Source organism: Alosa pseudoharengus, unplaced genomic scaffold (genome assembly GCF_046254945.1).
Source record: "Alosa pseudoharengus isolate Yale_2024_CS ecotype anadromous, Long Island Sound unplaced genomic scaffold, YU_APseudo_1.1 YU_APseudo_1.1_scf_23, whole genome shotgun sequence".
Taxonomy (NCBI): domain Eukaryota; kingdom Metazoa; phylum Chordata; class Actinopteri; order Clupeiformes; family Clupeidae; genus Alosa; species Alosa pseudoharengus.
Window position 1 is genome coordinate 32,492,239 of NW_027468685.1, and position 21,982 is coordinate 32,514,220.

General features: G+C 39.7%; 1 protein-coding gene across 2 annotated transcripts in view; it reads right to left on the reverse strand.

Annotated features, from left to right (window-relative positions):
• nup98 (nucleoporin 98 and 96 precursor) overlaps positions 1-21,982 on the reverse strand; it is a 124,989-nt gene that overhangs the window by 75,390 nt on the left and 27,617 nt on the right. For both annotated transcript variants that reach the window (XM_076302395.1, XM_076302394.1), the window contains 2 exons: positions 12,372-12,554; positions 3,414-3,553 (listed from right to left, as the gene is read on the reverse strand). In XM_076302395.1, coding sequence (XP_076158510.1) covers positions 3,414-3,553; positions 12,372-12,554 — 323 coding nt within the window. The remainder of the gene's footprint in view (positions 1-3,413; positions 3,554-12,371; positions 12,555-21,982) is intronic.

A 21,982-nucleotide genomic window follows, 5' to 3' on the forward strand; every position in this document is an offset into this window, starting at 1 on the left:
GAAATATGACCAAGGCATTAAAAAGCTGCTTGTTTGTCAGGATACTTTTTCACTGATTTATTTAAAAAATATATGAGCTATGAGTGTGAATGTTATATATTCCATCCCGCAAATTATGTTTTACTAGTTTATTTGACAAATAATCTATATGGATTTTCTCTATAAAGACCTTATGTCTGTTTGGGATTGTTTTGTGAGCCTGTGGTTGTTTTGAGAGCCTATTGATGTAGCCTCTCTCAGAATAAAGGAATACTTCATATTACTCTATACCACCGTCTGTAAATCAACTGTTTACTACTGTCTACATTGCACTATATTTCTTGACCTGTCTGTGTATGTTTCATCACCTTTCTATACTTTGCCTCACATTGCAACACAGCTCAGATCTTTGGTTGCTATGAAGGCCAGTAGTTCTAAATGGATGGTTGCTATGGCCAAAGGCCAGTTCTATCTCTGCCGTTGTCAAGCGGGCATATCGTAGAATTCTGATTAACCTTATCTTATTTAAAACATCTCTATTTTACTTAGCCCACTTCCATACAGTGAGTCCCATTAAGAAGTGGCCACTTCATTCGCGCTTACCGTGATTCACACAGCAGCATTATTAAATTAATCTGTCACCATATGCCTATGCTTACGTTTGCAAAGAAAACATTTTAATTAGATTCACATGAAACGTTACATTTCATGTACATGTTGACAATGAATAGGCTAGTTTTGGTTGTTGGTGGTGTTATTGCATCCCTTAGTTATGCCTACAATGCAAGTTCCCTCGCGATTGGAAGCTCCTGTAGACAATAGTAGACGCATTTCAAAACATCGCGTTAGGAGTCCTTGCCACTTCTTTTAAGCAGTCACAGACTTAGGTGCTACTTTTATGGCTAAAGTGCTTCGTGAATTACTGTTAGTAAAAAAAATACCAGTCCTAAAGTTACAAGTGACGAAGTTACGAGTGCAAGCATCTCATATCAAATGACCATGGCATTACGCTAAACAACATAAATCCCAATTAGCAACATACATCTCCTCCCTATAGCTAGCCACACAAGAAATGAATGATAGCATACTAATGCTTAGCATGCTTCTCCCATATATCTATGTGCTTCTCCCATAGCTTCTCCGCTTAGCATTCTAATAACAGAAGGGGCACTTTATGTTGACCACTACAACATGATTATGTCTGTAACGTTAACTAATAAAACACTTTCATAAAGGACGCACACCATCCAGCACATACACATGGAAACCGATATTTTAGGTTCTTGGCCACAAACTCAAAACGTGTCTCTCTGAAGCCCTGTTCTAGAATCTTTGCTCTGAAGGCTGTGTTGCTAAGCAATCAAATAAACGAAATGATAGTCTTTCAGTATTAAATGTGTACGTGTGATTCCGAATGGATGTGTGTGGTTTGCAATTAGAATAAACAAGAAATAACATTTCCAATAATTTCCCATGATAAATTACATAATATTTGCACCTTCCTTACTTGTGAATCTCACATCGTATTTCAAGTAGGCTACACTAGTGAAATGTAATACAACGTTGCCCCCTAGCGTTCAGATGTAGGCTATTTAACATTAACGTGACATTGCTCGTTTATTCTTTCGTCAACTCCATGCTTTTAGGAAAACAATCTATTTATCATAGTTCCCTCTTCAATGAGCGATTACCAGCTCGTTTTTGTAACAGAGATAGCTGTTTATTGTCCCTAGGTTTACAGAAACACCTATTCATATTAATACAGGAAATCAAGTTAACGCTGCCGACCACTGTTTGTCTATTACATGGCCCAGAATGCCTTGCATGTCTTTACAACAAAACAACCCAGTAAAACCTAATTTCCCGTAAACATATGAATTTGCATACTTGTAACATTTTTAATACTACTCTCCCATCATGACATTTAGCAATAAGGAAAACATTTAATTTGAATACCGTCAATGTGAAAACAACTCTATTATGTAAGCCATATATAGCTACTGTTCTCCTTGCTATTTCAGTTCGTAAGTCCATACTATCCCATGGCAGAGCAAGGATTTCATGATTGGGCAAGGCTGCCCAGAGACATTGTGACTGCCCAGAGAGATTGTGCATACTTGGAAGGCATTGTGATAGCAGTACAACTGCAAATGTGAAAGGTGATAGTTACCAAATATGAATGGGTGGTTTTCCAAATGATGGAAACTTTTGGAATATTTCTTTTTTTTTTTTTTAGCTTATGCACCCTCACACTGGTGTCTCTGTCTCAAAGGGCCTAGGCGCTAGAGCTGACAAAAAATTAGGGAGACGGGAAAAATAATAATAATAATAATAAAACTTAAGAAGAACAATAAGTGTGCTTGCAAGCACACTTAATTAACACGAAGGGATTTACTAGACCAATTTAGATTTGTAACTATTTTCGGGCATAGCACCGGCAAAGCACCGCTGCCAGGCGCAAAGACATCACGCAGCATCTGTAAACCCTCAACTTCTGGCAATACACCAGCGTGACTACCAAGTTCTCTGCTACTAGGCTGACACTGACAAGGTGGGCTTTCTCTAAGAGTTCTAATGGCGATGAATATGGAAGATTACACGATAGACGAAGATGACTTCGACTACCAAGATCCAAGACCCTACCTTTTCGAACCGGAGTTCACTGAAGAGGAGTTGCGAGCTTTGGATCTGGGAAGAGAGGACGTTGCGACTAGTCAAGGCGAGTCGGATGAGAGAAAATACGAAGTGGTGGTGTGAGTGTGGAGTGTGTGTGCCAACCCATGCCGACTGAAATGGAGTGTTTATGCTGTGCAGAGTGGGATAAAATACTGCCATCGATGGTGGGCAACGCTCCCGAAGAGGAGCGTGACCGCACTTGTGTCACTGCTACCGACAACTTCTCAGCAATGATCCATCTTGCAGTCCTCAGTTTTTTTTTCCACACTCCACACTCACACCACCAGTTCGTGTTTGCTCTCGTTCTCTCATCCGACTCGCCTTGACTAGTCGCAACGTCCTCTCTTCCCAGATCCAAAGATCGCAACTCCTCTTCAGTGAACTCAGGTTCGAAAAGGTAGGGTCTTGGATCTTTGTTATCATCTTCGTCTATCGTGTAATCTATCAAATAATCAATTTGCATTGATATTTGTACTGGTGAATGTACAGGTTACGAGAAATAATTATAAAAAATCTTGAGTTATTTGATTCACTTTTGCAACGACATGCTAGCTGATATCGCCGGATTACAGCGACTATGCTAAGCTAAAGCTAACCGGGCCATTTCTAGATTAGGACAATGGCTGGGTTGTCGGCTATAAAACACTTTGGCTCATTCATCCAACTCTAGGGACTGCGGGGAGTGACCCAATTTCACCTAGGGGTGGCGTATTCCTTTAAATAATTAAATGCTAAACAAAAGATTAAACATTACTTACATTAAATTTAAGTGTTGTCCCTGGTTGGGCAGGAGTGAAACTTGATGCCCCAAAAAGTGACCCAGAGGTGCCTCCGAATGGGTTTGAGTTGGTATTGGTTGCACCAAATAGTCCACCACTGCTGGTACTGGTCCCAAAGGCTAAAATACAATGACAGGGTTATAAGGATGCTTACAGCAAACAATCTAATCATGAGGCAAACCAACTAAATATGGAAACTTGAATTATTTGGGAGATGAAGTGTTTCTTTTAGCCCACTGTCTTAAAAAATAGCCATGTTTTGACACAACAAAGGACCCTGTGATGGTGTGTTTAATCTGGTCATTGGCACTTGGATGTACATCACCTGTACATTTACACCACATGCTAAAAGCCTGCATACGTCGTTGAAGTACAGTGAGACACATTATTGCTGTCAGAGTTTAAAGCAAGGATAATTTGCCTTCCTGAAATATGTTCAGGTTACAAGAAATACCTACAATACCCATGCTACTTCTAGACACAGACTAACCGCACACAAATAAGATGTTAGGTGCACAATATGGTAAAAAGTATTGGGACATCTGGCCATTACACCCAACAGGAACTTTTATGACATCCCATTCTAAATATAATAGGATAGCAATAACCGCTTCCACTCTTCTGGGAAGGCTTTCCACAAGATTTCAGTGTGCCTGTGTGATTTCTTTTTTTGTCCATTCATTCAGAAAAGCATTTGTGAGGGTCAGGCACTGGCCTAGCTCGCAATCTCCCATTGTTCATCCCAAAGGTATTTGATGGGGTTGAGATAGATAGATACAGATAGATAGACACTATATGATTGGCTCAATGTATTCACATCACACCACATGATTGGCTCAATGTATTCACATGTCGACGATTTGCCGAAGAAGGGGTGGGATATGTGTAGACAACGGCCATATTGGTGTTCCAAATTAGCCCCATGCATTTCTATGGATTTTTTGGAGGATTTTTTGAGTGCTGTGTCTCCTCATTAGAAAGTCTCTGGCTATACCGCTACATTCCAAAACTAGAAAAGGAAACTTCACAAGTCTAACAGTTATTAGGTCACAATATTTGGTATTTGTTGCATATAAACTTATTACTTTCACTTTCAGTGACATCGAACAAACTTCTCACAGAATGACATGAGACATGATTCATAGCTCAATTCATTTTTGTATATAGAGCGAGTAAGCAGAGTTTTGGCAGTACTGAATCAGGGCACAGCACAGGTCAAGATGCAAGATGTTTGAATGACTTTCATGACTGACCACAACAATAAAGACTACGTGGTTTGCGGATTTTGCAACACCACAACAAACATCGGTATGCAGTGGCTATTCAAAACAAAGTCAAAATGATGTGCAATAAACTGATAGCCCACGCTTAGTCCCTTTTGTGCACCTTAATTAAAGTTTATAGCTAATACTACATCTGTGCTGCTCCGAATTTTTACCTCTTGTATATCTACACGGTCCGCTCTTCGTCTGATGCACCAGATGTAATGCTGCAAAAGCGCGGTGGATCCACTCTTTTGTGATAGCGCACGCTACTTTGGACTAGAGACTTTGAATAAATAAACAACAATTCTGACTGCAAGGTCCTAAATTGAAACAAGGGATAGGCCAATGGCCCAGAAATTAAGGACATTTCAGAATGCCACACAGCTACAGAAAATGAGCAGCAGACAGAGTGACATATCACTTATGCTACCAAAGACAAAGACATGAGTCACATCGTTGCTAATCTGAGTACCCAGAAGTTCGCATCATGCTGAACGAACTTCTGGGGCAAAACCTTCACAACCGGAAAACAGCTACTTTCAGAGACGCCCGACTGATCTTACTTACTTTGTGTTCATGGGCTAAAGTTCCTACGGAAACCAGTACGAAACGGCTGCCGATACAAACGTAATTGAAGCATGATTAGAGTCGTTTTTTGAAGAAATTATAGTTCGTAACAGTTGCTTTAAACCTCTGCAGAAGTTATGTCTCATTTGCCTAAGCAAAGGCAACCAGAGATGGCTACAAACTAGTGCTTTCAAACGATTAAAAATTTTAATCACGATTAATCGCTGAATTCCTATAGTTAATCACGATTAATCACATATTTTATCGCATGATTAAAATTCTATTATTTTGCATTTCTGAACTTTCCAGGAGTCCATGTTAACAATATAAAGCAATTATTGTGTATCTTGATTAGGATTCAAATGAAAGCAAAGCAAGTTACTTCATTAACTTAACTTTAAGACGTAGGTCTATTTGATTATTTAAAATCAAATTTCAAAAGATGTGCAGCAGACCTGAGGCAACACAATATATTCTTCAGAAAAATAGCTAATAAAGGGCATAACAAACATAAAATACTATATTCATTATCTTTGAGTTGAAAATAAGGAACTTTTCGACATGAGTGCACTGCCATTTTATAGGCCTACAGTCTATGGTGCACTGTCACTTGCCACAAACATCAGCGCCGAAGTTTTTAACACGCAAACACTGGATGAACAATGGATTTTATGGAGCGGCGTCGACCAAATATAACTGAATCGTGATTCACACAGCGGCAAAGTGCGATGCTGGTGTGCAGAGTTGTATTGAAAATAATGGAATCTAATGTACAGTAGGGCTGTAACGATACACCAACCTCACGATTCGGTTTGTATCACGATTTTTGACCCACGGTTCAATACGAATCTCGATTTTTCTTTTTTTTTTTCCTTTTTTTTTTGGGGGGGGGGGGGGGCTAGACATTTTATTAGATAACATTTTAATAGCCTCCCTTAGAACACCAGAGGATTACAATATAATATATCTATTATTTTATATCCTGATATAAAAAATTTTTTCTGAATGACTGATATTTATGACGGCACACTTTATGCAGATTAGCCTATAGCCTAGGCCTACTATTTTTTATTACAACTCTACCTCTTTAATTCAGCTGTCTGGTTGAAGCCTGGAAATATTGTAAACAAAGTAGCATATAGCTTAGCCTATCATAGTGTTGGACTGTTCAGTTTCCCCATGTGTGTTTAAGTTTCAAGGTAATACTAGTTCTCTTTGGGACAGGCCCTTTTGGGAAACGTTGGTATTGAGATGATCAGTCAACTTCAATGCAAGAGTTTTAAACAAATATGTGCAGCATGCTAATGATGCTAAGCGGATTTAATAGTAATTTAGCTAGTCGTCTTCTATGCGTCCTTGCTTTCACGATTGTGAATGTTTTATTTAAGTCGCGCGTGTTCTTTGAGCAGGAGAGGGAGGGAGAGTGAGAGGGAGGGAGCGCGAGAGAGAGCGGGGCAAGGAGAGGGGGTTTACTTCTATACTGTTTGGTAAAGTTGCACACATAGTCTACAATGAAAGCAAGGAGAGGTATGAAATGATTATTTATTTATTTATTTATTTGTTTTTGGACAACGTAGGCTACCGATAAGAAAAGCGGGAGTTGTGGGTTGCTTTTGCGGCCGCCTAAGCTGCAATGCACTGCGTGAAACACTAGAAAGGGTGTGTCGCGATTCTGCCTTTTCACACCGCGACACAGTATCGTGGATATGAATGTTGCGATTTCGGTTTCGAATCGTAAATCGTTACAGCCCTAATGTACAGTAAATGAATGTCGAAAGCAGAGTGCATCACACTCATGTCGGCATCGGTGTCCACAGCAATTTAAAACACCATTCAGCTGACCGGGAGTTCAGAACTGCGTTGGTGTTTATTGTACGAATCTACTCTTTGGCCGGCTCGTAAGCCCAAACAAGTGTGTGCAGCATGCCTTTACGTAGCCTACTAAAGGCACATCATCATAATGCTACATTTAATCTGCATCACGGCTCCAATTTAGCGGAAAACAAGTTAACATACATATATCATTGATTCTAATGGGAAAGACAGATAGCCTAATCACACCTTGACGTTACATCTAGTTGTTCATTTACAGGCCATTCAATAATTTTACTAACACGGCAGTTACAAAGAATTGTGTATGTAACTTACTCATGTCGAAACGATGTAGGCTACATTACAACCCATTCAGCACGTACTAGCTACACTTACCATATCCCATGTAAAACGGTTAGCTTGCTAGCTAGCTAACTGTGGAACTTCAGTATACAGGCATAGCCAATTATCTCACCTAGTTGTAGGAAAAAGGCTACGTTCATATTACAAGTGATAGAATGAATGTGTGACTTATGTTTAGTTGATGTTATGACATGTAAAGTTAAGCTTGCCGAACTTAGTTATAGTCAGCCACGGGCAGTTTGACTGTACATTCGTGACACTCCTGTTAGGCTAAACTGGAAAGAGCAAAAAATAGGAACATAATGGTCAAATCAATCCCATAAACACACAGATAACTCTTACACCAACCTTATTTTGTGCCTTTTATTCACGTTTGTTTTCAAGATTTAGTAAGTATAACTCCTTTTCGCTCCCCACTTCTATGCAGCATAGGTTTCCATTATCCAAACAGCTCCCTTTCCCCTAAAAGGGGGCGTGTACATGCAGCACGGTCTAGCTAGATCCAGTGTGGTGTTGTAGTTGTTCTAACGTTACTAGTGGTTGCAACAGCTTGTGAAAAAACTACAAAGTTTGTTACACCAAAAAGAACGTTAATCTCGCGATAAAAAAATTGACGCGTTAAAATAGGTTTACGTTAACGCCGTTAATAACACGTTTAACTGACAGCACTACTACAAACGCAAACTAAACGCCATCATTTTGGTTGTTAGTTCGCTGTCGGCGGTATTTTCATTAAACCCCCAGTACATGTGCACTCACAAGGTCTAACACCTCTCCACGATTGGCTATTGAAAAAAGCTTATGTCATTTTGATCAGCTACAGACGAGTGGCAGACAGAGAGTGATGTCACTTATAGGTTACCAGAGATTGAGTCACATCGTTGCAAATTTCTTACAATGATGCATCATTCCACAAAATAGCCACCCTTAACTCAAAACTGCTTCGATTACCTATGCCATTTTGATCTGTAAAAAATGTCACATGCAGCCATGCCTAAATTCTGCTCACTGCACATTTATTATAGGCTTATGTATTACAATATTCAGTAGGCTATTCATTATTGAACACTGGAATGATACCCCCTCCCCCTAATTATCCTTTATCCTAAGTAGGCATACCTGCGGGCATGTAATTGGGCTATGGTAATTGGTCTTCTACAAAAATAGCATGATTGAACGGGCACTGCACAGGCATGCTAAACAGTGATTCTGCTCCAGATCAAATTTAATGCCTGCACTCATACAATTACATATAAGACATTTTAAGACTTTAAGGATCCACGGGGATCTTGAAGTGTGTTTGAATCAACCAGTGTTGTAGTACTTGAGTCTGAGACATTAGCTAAATTTAGAGACTCGTGACTTGACTTGGACTTGAGCACTGAATGACTCGAACTTGGACTCGTGCATTCGCACTCGCAATGACTCGTCGAGGACTCAACTTTCTTTTGTAATACATCATAAGGCTATAATTGTAGTATGTCATTAGGCTATAATTTGCTATATGATTTTAATATCTAAATTATTCGTAATACTAATTTTAGTTCAAGGGAATGTTAGGCTACTGCTTCGTGTCATACATCGCAAGTCACATCATGTTCACATGCAAAGCAAACTAACGTTAACTTGAACACCAAAATGCCTGGAGACATGGCCGCCGTTATTTCAATGTAGTATTGCCAGGCAATATTAGTTCTCATACATGACATGACATTACCTAAGATTACACTCAGCCAAGGCTAAACATCACACACTGCTGCTGGATAGCTGATCATCATGACTTGGTGAACAGTGTTTTTCCTGACTGACGCGAGAAGCGAGGTTCCATTCATTCATTTTCATTTGGGGCGTGCCCTGCTGTGCTTCTTTCTGTTAATTTGCAGCAGGCTATTATCGGATAAAAGAAAAATAAACTAAAAGTTTTCCCGATATAGATATAGCATACTTCTTAATTTTGGTGTCATAAAATATAGAAGCATAACATTAAATTGCCTAGTAGAGTGTCCATGTAGAGTGTCAATGTAGGCCTACGTGTCTGCGCAAGTGAAACTGACAAACTGAACCTCTCGTGGGTAGGCCAGAAACAACTATATTTAAAACCACGAATGAAGTGGATTACTGTTACTGTTCAAACGAGTGATTTGATAGCCTAATCCACTGCACGAAAAAAAAGGAAATAGCAACTTGCTCTTTTTCTAACAGGTGAATAGGCTATCATAGCAAATAGTAGCCTATGGCGATGGCAGCTTAAAAAAAAAAACATTTATTTCACTCATCTCGCTGAAATGAACGTAGAATGTGGCCTGTTGCGCAAAGAAATTAATTAGGCAGATGATCTGCATCTCTGTCAACCGAAAGCTAGTTTTCATCTCTATTGTTGACAGCCAGAATTTTAAAAAAAAATGCCCGGGGGAGGCCCTTTTATGATCCACACTACCTCTTACAAAATAGGCCTACTCCAGCTCTTGTGAAGTATGAACTTCTACAACACTGCCTATACAATTGTCAGCAGTCAGTAACAGCTTAATGTGACTTAATGGCCTGTGTGATTGGGATGTGGATTGCTCATTTATTATGAGTAGGCCTATAGGCTATGGTATGGCTATGGTATGGTTTTCTCTCCGATATAATAAATACAACACATTGGGTTTGGCAAGAAATTTGGCAATACTACTTTCACACAAGTGATGGCACCCTTGCTTGGAGACAGAAGATTGTCCATTTTGCTTTTAAGGATTTCATCTGCAATGGGAAAAAATGGAACGACATGTAGGCTATGCTTACTTTAGTGCTGGACTTGGACTCAACTTGATCAATAGGGACTCGACTCGGACTCGACGTGGATCAATAGTGACTCGACTGGGACTTGACTCGGATGAGTAGTGGACTCGACTCGGACTTGGACTTTTTTTTTAATGACTTGGGACTTGACTCGGACTTGAACACTGGGGACTCGAACCTGGACTCGGACTCGAGGCATAGTGACTTGACTACAACACTGGAATCAACACATACATATCACACAAACTTAGTCCAGGCATATAGACAACCAAATACACCACTGAAGATGTTAATTTAAACACTCAAACTTTTCAGTAAGCCATCAAGCCAACTGCTCACATTTAGAGATGTTACATTTCATTGCAAGCCTAGCCAGGCAGCTATGCTACATGTAATGTTAGTACACATACAGTGGTATGAAATACATGTTTCTGTGACTGTTGTTTCTATGAACATGAATTGTAGTTTATATGCAACATCTACTTAGTCGAAGCATAAAGACCCCTGTATATCTTCAATAAGGGCTCTTACAGAGTCAAGGAGAGACGAGCAAGCAACGCTAGCGACGTGGACCCTTTCATAGTCTACATGGCGGACGCAAGAAACGCGGGTGATATGTGAAATGCAATACATCGCTCACGCTGATATTAAAGAAGCACTATGCAACAATTTTAGCAAAAATGACCTTACTTATGCAGGTTGAGAGTCGTTCTGATGGTTCTACAACACTCTGGGTCGATTGGTGGGTGATTAGTCTCCCCCTATGACTTCTCCGCGAAAAAAACGAATATGCAACTTTCTGTTCCCTGTCCGAAGAAAACTGGAATGTAGTCAGATTGTAGTTTCGACTGCAAAACGGACGCCAACTTGGCTTTGTTGCTGTTGAAATTGTAAGTAACCTACCCTTGGGTGAAATGAGTTTTTGTAATGTGGTTTGATAGTCTCTTGAACAATGTGTTTGCTCAATTGTTTTATTGTGAGCGCTTTATGTGTTTAGCTTGGTTTCTTGATGGATAGCTCGCTAGCTAGTGGGGGTTAAGCATAGCAGTCACTTGCTACCAAAGCTGCAGGGGGAGCGGTGTCGTAAAAAATGCGAGCCCAAATCCAGCGAAAACCCAGAAACAGCGAAGAAATAACCAGACCTGCATAGTTCTTCTTTAATATTAGCTGTGCTAGATTTACTGCATATTACAAGGACACTGGGTCATGTTGTGTAAGGAACATGGTAGGCCTACTATAAATAAACGGAAACATAGCCTACATTGCAGAGCCACTTCAACTTTATTAATTTATGGTGAATAAATGTACACTATTGTGCACAGCCCTATGCTTTTCTGATGTGATGATGCTAGCACATTAGCAGCTGTTAGCTAACTATACTAACCTAAGTTATCTACAAGTCTGAAGTCTCCTCCAAGTCACAATCATATTATACACAATGTAGCCTATGCGGAACTCCTTAGACTGTAAAAGAAAGATAAGTTTGTATATTTTTATATCCTCTTCGCTGGCCACTGTATTCAAACCTTCTTCTGTAATATAGGCTAACTTTATAAGAAAGCTTTTATTTATTTGACATACTATTTGGCTTTAGAAAATGCTTTTTTATTGTGTCTATTAGTATTCAACCAGACATTCAATGTAGTTGACTAGGTTTAGTCATTTAATTTATTTATTTAATTTAATTTCAAAACAGGATTGTGACTCAAACTAGACTAAAAATTGATAAAAGCATAAATTAGGCCTATGCCTTGTTGTTAAGATTCAGTATGTGTTGTATATCATGTAATGTTTCTCCTTACTGTGTACTTCAGGCAGGGAATTAATGTTGAGTTGAGTGGCTCTGTGCCTACCTAACTTTTTTTTTTGGCAATGAACATACACTGATATGTGAAAATGAATATCCACTTGGGAAAATAACGAACATCTATGTATCAAAATATTAAGTTAAGAAAGTGAATGATATTCTAAATTTGCATTGCACTATACAGTTATACTTAGTGTTGTGCCTCTCCTAATAGTTATCTTTTGCATCATCGAAAATTATGATTATCCTCAATGTATTAAAGTGAATGAATGAATGGATGGATGGATGAATGAATGAATGAATGATCAATTCATTCTAAAAAGAAACTAAATAAAGCCTTACTGCCAAAGGAAGCTGGTTTGTTGGTACCAAAGGCATTGCTTTGCTGTGAAAAGAGACCACCTCCTCCAGTGTTGGTGCTTCCAAATAGACTGTTAGATGTTCCACTTGCAGTGCCAAAGCCAAAACCACTACTGGTGGCTGAAGTTACTGGCTGACTGAAAGTGCTAGATCCAAAGAGCCCACCTAAAACCCAAAACAGAATTAGTTAGTAAAATGCATTCTCATCTTATGTTTGTTTACATATTCTACAGGTTGATTTACAATAACATGACAGGCGAAACAAAAGTACATTTACCGTATTTTCCGGACTATAAGTCGCACCGGAGTATAAGTCGCACCAGTCAAAAAATGTGTCATAAAGAGGAAAAAAACATACATATAAATATATATATGTTGCACCTGAGTCGCAGGACCAGCCAAACTATGAAAAAAAGTGTGACTTATAGTCTGGAAAATACGGTAATTGACCAGATATGATTACTGTGAATAGGGTTTAGGGCTGCATGATATACTGTTTCAGCATAATTCATCCCAATGTAAGTTAGTAAATAAGTAGGGCTGTCACTTTACGTTCAAAAATCGATTGCACAATCGATTGGAACAAACACCACAACTTTCGAAAACTAAAATAAGGAATCGATTTTAACCAAATATGTACACTATTAATTTTAAACTAATTAAACAAATAAAAAAGGATAGATGTAACAAAATTCACAAACAAAAATATAAGAATATAAAAGAATTCCGAAGTGCAGTAAGCATTGCGAAAGCTAAAAAGAAAGTTCCCACCAATTTTACGCACAGGAAACAACTGGAAAGGTGTTTCAATCAGCTGCTATGCTGCTAGTGTTTTGCCAAAAAATGTAGGACAACAGGATCAACCTGTGCGACATGAGACGAGTGATAGGCCCTAATAACTTGAAGAGTTCGATGTGGAAGTACTTCGGATTTTTGGTATATCAAACTATGGAGAAGAACAAAGCGGTAGGCTATGCAAACTGTGCAATCGAGTTCTACGTAGGCGAAATTTGTTTGACATTTCTAATCGTAAACACAGACACAGCTAGGTTGAAGCCTGCAGCAGTACTGCAGGCACGAAACTTAAACAATAAACGCCAATAAATCATCAGAAATATTGCTACAAGCGTTGTAGCGTATTGCTACAAACATTGTCTACAAGCGCCCTCTTTACGTTCGTCCTAATGCCTGTTAGTTGTTTGTGAATTGGCCTATATTTTCCGTTGAAAATGGAAACGTCTTTAGACATGAAAAATCGATTTTACAATCGATTCAATGAACACTTACGTCTCAAAAATCGAACAGGATTTTTTCACAAAAGTGACAGTATTTATTTGTACATAGCATTTTTTAGCACAAAGGCAACTCAAAGCACTTCACATAGACAAATACAACAAGTACAAATCACTCAATATTAATTCCATGAGCATTGGGCAGTGATGATTCTCCTGGTATGAGCAACAGTCGGTAGCCCACTCTTGAACAGGCTTAGCAGACACTAGAGCTCTAGGAGCATGGTCAGCTGTCCTGTGTTGTTTCTGCATATAAACGCTGAAAAGTCAGTTTGCTGATCAGCAGCTCTATGGACGGACCTCGGACAGCGACACCAAAGCGCCAGTAACATTGCTGGCTGTCCAGAAAGCTATGGAAGCACCTCTTTTTAAAATGTATCTCATATTAGAGGCGGCACACAATCAATCCATAGGTAGGGCGAGGGCGATGCTTGAGGTGAGACCTGAATAAGTTGTTTTTAATGCACTTAGACATTAGAAGGCACACACCACAGGAATAGTGGGGTGTGTAGATGAGCTGGCCCGTCAGTGGGATAACAACTGGTGTCAGGGGCAGGGGAGGGTGGCAGTGGGGTGGTTCTAGCATCATGTGCCTCGGGAAGCGCACCCCCCCCCCCCCCATCTCGGAAGGCCCGCCCACCCTAGGGTCAGTTTGCTCCTCGGCCGCGGTGAGGGCTGGAGCAGTCAGAGGAAAGATCTGATGAGCTTGACCCATTGACCCATGCTGATTTCAACATTTCAACAACAAAAAAAAACATTCATCACTCACACACTTACAAGCACGGTCGGACATGTCTATTCATGCACGCACACACGCACCTCCTCCACCCCCATTGTAATCTGTCCCCTGTAGCGTAGTGTTTTGTCAAATACTGTCTTTATATGTTTCATGTTTGTAACACTTGGTCCACATCAGTCCTCCAAGTCCCCGGTCACTCGTGGTGTCCCCCAAGGTTCTGTACTTGGGCCACTCCTTTCTCATATACATCCTCCCTCTTGGCCAGATTATTCGCAGCCACGGTCTCCAACTTCCACTGCTATGCAGATGACATCCAACTCTTACCACTCCCTCTCCCTCTGACCCCCCACCACGCTCCCTCACTGACTGCCTCTCTGACTTAAAATTATGGATGCAAAACAATTTTCTCAAGCTCAACAGACAAAAGCGAAATTCTGCTGATTGGCCCTAAAAGCATCCTCACCAAATCTCCCCGTCTCACTCAACATTGATGGCTCATCTGTCCACTCCACCCCTGTTAAAAACCTTGGCATTCAACTTGACTCCACCCTTAGCTTTGATCCTCATATCAAATCACTCACTAAGATTGCTTTTTTTCACCTACCAACATTGCCCGCTCCGACCCTTCCTCTCTGCTAGTGATGCAGACTTTGGTTCACTCTTTCATTATGTCCCGTTTAGATTACTGCAACTCACTTTTCCTTGGTCTCCCCACTAAAACCCTTCAAAGACTACAATATATTCAAAACTCTGCAGCCAGACAATCGAATATCGTTTAAAAATCGGAAGAAAAAACAAAACAAAAAAAACGCAATGACAGAAAGGGTTGCACTGTATATAGCCACTTCTTTCTTCTTATTGATATTCTTACCGATACTTCTCTCCATGAAAATAAAGGAGGACTACACTTTTGTCTAAAAGTGAGGACAAAGGTGCAAAAATGAGGACGCCCTCTAATGTACTTGTATTTTCTGCTACAAAGTTATTGGAGTATGGATAGATAGATGTGTAAATATTTATATGAATGTATTTTGGCAAGTAAATTTTCATCTGCTGCAACAAAATTCTCTGATATTCCCTGAATTTGCCCCAAAATGATAATTGATAAATGATAATTTCATACTTTCCATGTCTGGCTACATCAGACTACATTAAGGAGAACAGCAATAATAAACAACAATGTCAATTCAATCAATGGCCTAATGAAATAAACAATAAAAATGAAGGAAAATAGCAATAATATAATAACAATAAGCATGGTAAGACTACATTAAAGAGAATATCAATAACAAACAACGTCAAATTAATCAACAGCCTAATGAAAATAAACAATACTATATAAACCATAACGCATGAACTAAACGCATGTTGAACAGATATGCCTCCCTCTTGAAAGACCCAAATCTACTAGTTACTGCATGGGGTCGCCAGAGCTGTCAAAAACTGTCCCCTAGCCTATGTGGTGCACCCCTCTGCTTTAAGCTTATACATCTAGTGTTTATGTTAACTAACTGTATCTGGATGTGGTGCTATCAGAGCAAGACGTTAGAGATGGCGCATGACGTGCAATGATGCCTCGTATTAAAAAAAAAATAATAATAATAAAATGCAGCATCGAAATGAGTCACCGAAATTCACGTGGTTATTCAATGTCATTACTACCGTTTGAATCAGTGGCGGTAGGGCTGGGCGATATGGACCACTGATATCCCAAATTTCCCTAACAGGATCAAAATAGTATATATACTTATACTATAAAATATTTTGGGGCTGATTGGCGATATACGATATATATCGATATTTTAAACAGAAAGAGCTAAGTGTTTCGTATTCACTCAACACAACAATTATGACAACACAACCAGTTTTAATTACACGGATTTCAGACTGCTCCAACACAGCTGTGTAAAATAGTGTTGCGTGGGTCAACCCGTTACCCTCGGACACCCTGCATAAAACAGGTTAAGATAGGATTAACCTACAAGACCTTCCATCTTCTCTTCCCCTCTCCTACAGGTGCTTGACTGCAAGCCTCTGCATTAAGTTATTGCCTGTGTCTGCATTAAGTAGCTGATGCAGTTTTGTTAAGTTTGTGGATGCATGCTATAATGATCATTTTCAACTTTGTCATTAGACAGATTTCTGGTTCAGTTCATAAAAATGTAAAGTTTAGGCAACAGACAGATGTCACGGGTTTAAACCGATTGAACACATCTGTGGCAATGTGTGTGTTTGCGTGCCCGCGGAGAGAGAGTGTTCATGTTAGGCTACATGATGTAGCCTATAGAGAGCCTAAGTCACGCCCCTTCCGTTAGCCACCATGGGACCTATCCTTCAAAAAAATGTATGGCGCCCAGTCTATGGAGAAAAATAAATTATTTCCTGGTACCGGTTGACTTGTGCCTTGAATTACCCATATGATGTTTGTCAATTTTAAAGACAATTTTTCATGCAAAGACATTTGCAGTTTGTTTCGTAACTATTGAATTACAACATTGTGAAAGATCGTAATTCCAACGACTAGAAACTAGGGCTGTAACGATACAAACCGAATCGTGAGGTTGGTGTATCACGATTTTTGACCCACGGTTCGATATGAATCTCGATTTTTCTTTTTTTTTTTTTTTTGGGGGGGGGGGCATTTTATTAAATAACATTTTAATAGCCTCCCTTAGAACACCAGAGGATTACAATATAATATATCTTTTATTTTATATCCTGATATAAAAATATTTTTTCTGAATGACTGATATTTATGACAGCACACTTTATGCAGATTAGCCTATAGCCTAGGCCTACTATTTTTTATTACAACTCTACCTCTTTAATTCAGCTGTCTGGTTGAAGCCTGGAAATATTGTAAACAAAGTAGCATATAGCTTAGCCTATCATAGTCTACTGATTGGACTGTTCAGTTTCCCCATGTGTGTTTAAGTTTCAAGGTAATACTTGTTCTCCTTGGGACAGGCCCTTTTGGGAAACGTTGGTATTGAGATGATCAGTCAACTTCAATGCAAGAGTTTTAAACAAATATGTGCAGCATGCTAATTGATTTAATAGTAATTTAGCTAGTCGTCTATGCGTCCTTGCTTTCACGATTGTGAATGTTTTATTTAAGTCGCGCGTGTTCATTGAGCAGGAGAGGGAGGGAGCGCGAGAGAGAGCGGGGCAAGGAGAGGGGGTTTACTTCTACTGTTTGGTAAAGTTGCACACATAGTCTACAATGAAAGCAAGGTGAGGTATGAAATTATTATTTATTTATTTGTTTGTTTTTGGACAAAGTAGGCTACCGATAAGTAAAGCGGGAGTTGTGGGTTGCTTTTGCGGCCGAAACACTAGAAAGTGTGTGTCGCAATTCTGCCTTTTCACACCGCGACACAGTATCGTGGATATGAATGTCGCGATTTCGGTTTCGAATCGTAAATCGTTACAGCCCTACTAGAAACCCATCAGTCGCGCTAGTGACGTTAGCTCATTCACAGCCACACTAGATTGTACAAGTATACGAGCAACAGGTCTTAATTGGGCTTTCCTTGTCGATGAAAATACCATGAGTCAGAGGATTAAACACATCAGGTAAGTTGTATTCGTCCATAGACTGTACATAAGATACTGTTAAGTGACATAGCAGGCTGCAAGATGCAACCATTAACTAGCATAACAGCTAATCTTATTGTTTCATTACGTTGGTGACGTACATCGTTCGAGACGAGAGATGTAGTCCACTGAGTGGATTCTCATAAACCAACATAACTTTTAAGTCTATCGAACAACAGTACTTTCTTGACGTGAAAAATTATCTTTTAAATTCACACATCATGTGTGAAATTCTTGGCACAATTCAAACTGGACCAAAGAAATTATTGTTCTCTCTCCATTAACTCCCATTCATATTTTTTTGAAAGATAGGTCCCATGGACCGGAAGTAGAAGGGCGTGACTTCGGCTCTCTATTACTTAAGTTTTACCTTTAAATACATCAATAAGAATTAAGGATCTTTAAGTTTATTTATTCAGTAGGCCTAGCCTAAGTCCATAAAGCTAGATTCAGATTCAATTAATCCAACATGCTAGCGAGCCAAGCCTATGCAACAACTCACTTTGTTGAAGCATATAGCCTACAGTGCAAATTCTTATTGTTTCAGTGTCTAGTTAATAAGAAAACATTGTCTCTACCTCAAGGATAGCCTAGGCTTTGTAGGCACATTGGCTTTTTTTTTTTTTTTTGTCTGGTTCGGGTCGTTAATTAGCGCATATTTTTGAGGGTCGAGTGGGTGCGGATGTTAAAAAACCTTAACCCGCGCAACACTAGTGTAAAACATATAGGCCTACCAATACCAATAGGCATAGGCTACAGCTGCTCTGCAATTCGCTGTGCAAATAACAAAAGACCAATAGGTCGACCCTGACTGACAACACAGGCCTACATTGTACTGCACAATGCAATATGCGACACAAAAATATTGCAGTAGCCTACTGCAGAAAAAACTGCAGTTTTCTTGTTACACAATGCAGTTTTTCCCCCCCGTAAGGTTTTGATAGATTGATGTGTGACTTGCTATCGATAACAATTAAATAGTTTTAAACAATTATGGTACTTAAACACCGTAACTGAGTAACTGAGTGTGGTAGACACTACAATCATTTTGTACGCGTTCATTAGCATTTTTGCATGTTCCAGTTAGTAAGAAAAAATCCCTACGCGCGGATGAATGGAGTTAAAAAAATTATGTCCGTAACTGCTCGCAAGTCCCCACGCGCATATCCTTTTAATAAAATCAGCGTGTAGGTTGTCTCCGTGAGGTCTTTAGATCTGCTATATCGCTGAAGAAACGCAAGCACCCACCCCATAAGTGCATTTAAATTAGCTATGTACCAAAAATTAAAATTTTACCGTGACTCGAAGAGCTGTAAACAGTGTTGTAAAGCTCCAGTGGAATTTTGATTTCACGACGAGAATTTTCGGTCTAACCGTTGATGTGCTGACAATACAGTATGGCCAGCCCAGCACCAACCTCTGATCACGGTAAACAAAATCTGACTCAGAGTCAGTCATGTTTGAAAGTTTGTAGTGCTGCGAGGGAGAACGTGCATACACAAGGGGCGCAGTTGAGCAGAGCTGTGGCTGTCTGAATGGTATGAACACAGAAGCAAGGTGACTTTGATAAAATGGCCCATTATTTAAGATATTATATCGGTATGACGATATTGTTTCAACTACATATCGATTTCAAAAATATATCAGTCGTAGTCGTAATACCGAAATATAGCCCAGCCCTAAGCGGCAGTGCCATATTAGAACCGCCTGTGCCATATTAGAACCGTTTTTCGGTGCCAAACCCTAATTATTCCTTACTGACTATCAGAAACCTAAGTTTTACTTTAAGTAGGCTATAAGCCTGGTTGACTGTTGTGCCACTAGCAAATGACACTTAACATTTGGTTATGCTGGCTCATGCCTTTGGCTGAAGTCACAAATTTCGTCTTTAGGCTTCTTCAGGGCTCCAGAGTGCGACCAATTTGGTCGCATATGCGACCCAATTTTTCAAAAGTGCGACTAAAAAAAATCGGAGGTCGCACCGGTGCGACCAGCTATTTGAGAGAGGAAAAAGTGTCCGCATTGAAACTCTACCTTTGGTTCAATAACAGACACATATTTGGCCAATATCGTGGTTTAAAAAAATCACAGATAGTAAAGGGCGGGACCTCCCCTCTGATTGGCCGTGGCCCAGTGCCTGTGTGTAAATTTGAAAATGCGTGTGCTGCAGAGAGAGAGAGAGAGAGAGAGAGGTCAGAGACCCATCAGATAAACAGAGTGGATGTAGTTGCATTACAGTGTGGTCACATAGGCCGAGATAAATGTCCCCTCTCCTCACTGCTTTTCGGCGGCTGGCAGCAGCAAACCGATCAGACGAGCCCGAGATGATGATCAAGTTTATCGTTGCCTACGATAGGCCTAGTGAAACTTCCCTTCACCAAGTTCAGTCCGAAATAATTATTCACCAGAAAAATAGTTTGAACGTAAACCCGACGTACAGGAATGCCACTTGCGCCAAATTTATAGGAGTCATTGCAGATGAAAAGACGTCTTAAAATTGCGAACAATGCATACAAGGCCTTCCCGAACGACAGAGATGCAGATATTGCCGAAAAGGAGTGTGTCATTGACCGCAGTTACATGCAGGGAGTAACCCGGTTTTCAACAGCAATATTTGTTTTGCGCGCGAGTTGTGTAAACTCATTCTGATGGCATCAATCAATTTAATCCGGTATTTGGCGCAAACCGAATATCGCTGCTACATTTAAAGCCCGAACATTCCCTGCATCTATAACTGTGGTCATTGTGTACGGTGAATTGAATGGACACATTTAGATCGAGCATGGCAAGTCATTGCAATAGCCTATAATAATAGGCCTACCATTTCCTGCATTAACCATAGTGATGTTCTTATTGAAAATTTAAAAATACTAAAATTAAAAAGTAAATTGCATTGTGGGGCTGTCAAATGATTATTGCAATCATCATTGCAAAATCACATAAAAATCCCCCAGGCTACTTGGAACATCTCTTTAAATTGTGCTCAAATACATTTCTATGGAAGATGCATGGCGAGCTGGTTTAGTCAAGGCCTAAAGATCATGAAGGATAATATGACATTGAGCCATGCGATGTGCTGTTTGAAGCCCTTAAAAGATGTGCACTGTTAATTTACTCACTGTTATTTTTATTTAATTCATCTTGAGATGTTTTAAGTTTAAATTTCAGCTCAGTGAAGCACTTAAAGCACCAACACTTCATTAAGTTACTTTTCTTGTAGAATTGTAAATCATAAGTCATAGGACAACCTATATAGGACAGTAATTAAGGGAAAAAAGTGAACCTGCTGTGGTGTTAAATGCGATGTGGTTGAAATTTTGGGTGCACCTAACTTTTGTGCTGGTGCACCTAAGAAAAAAAGTTAGCCGCACCAGTGCAACCAGTGCAAAAAGTAAGTCTGGAGCCCTGTTCTTTATTGTCCTACACCATAGGTCAAAATCATGAGTGGTTTGCTTGCTGTAATGTGTGTGATTGATTGCTCGATGTGTTTTAAAAGTAACATTTCCTCACTCGTAATCAGAAATCAGATTCAGCCAATCAGAGGCATGCAAACACTTTTGTCACACTTAACAGACCGTGAGTGTCTCCCTCCACAAACCATGTGTAGTGGCAGTCATAAGCGCTCTGGAACGTGACCGCAATATTAAAATCAAATAAACATTATATAAATACTAATACACTCTAAAAAATGTTGGGTTGAGGCTGTTGGGTCATTTTGTTGGGTTTTTTTTACTCATGTTGGGTCATTTCTGTAACCCAGCTTGCTGGGTTGATAGTTTAGGACTGCTGGGTTGATAGTTTAGAACTGTGCCCCCTTTGAGAGGTCAAGGGGAAAAAAAATCGTTAAGACATATTCTTTCAACCGTCCAGTCCAGCAGCTGTGCATGCAATGGAACATGTGGAAGACATTTTATTAAATAACATTTTAAATAGCCTACCTTAGAACATGATAATACAGTATAATA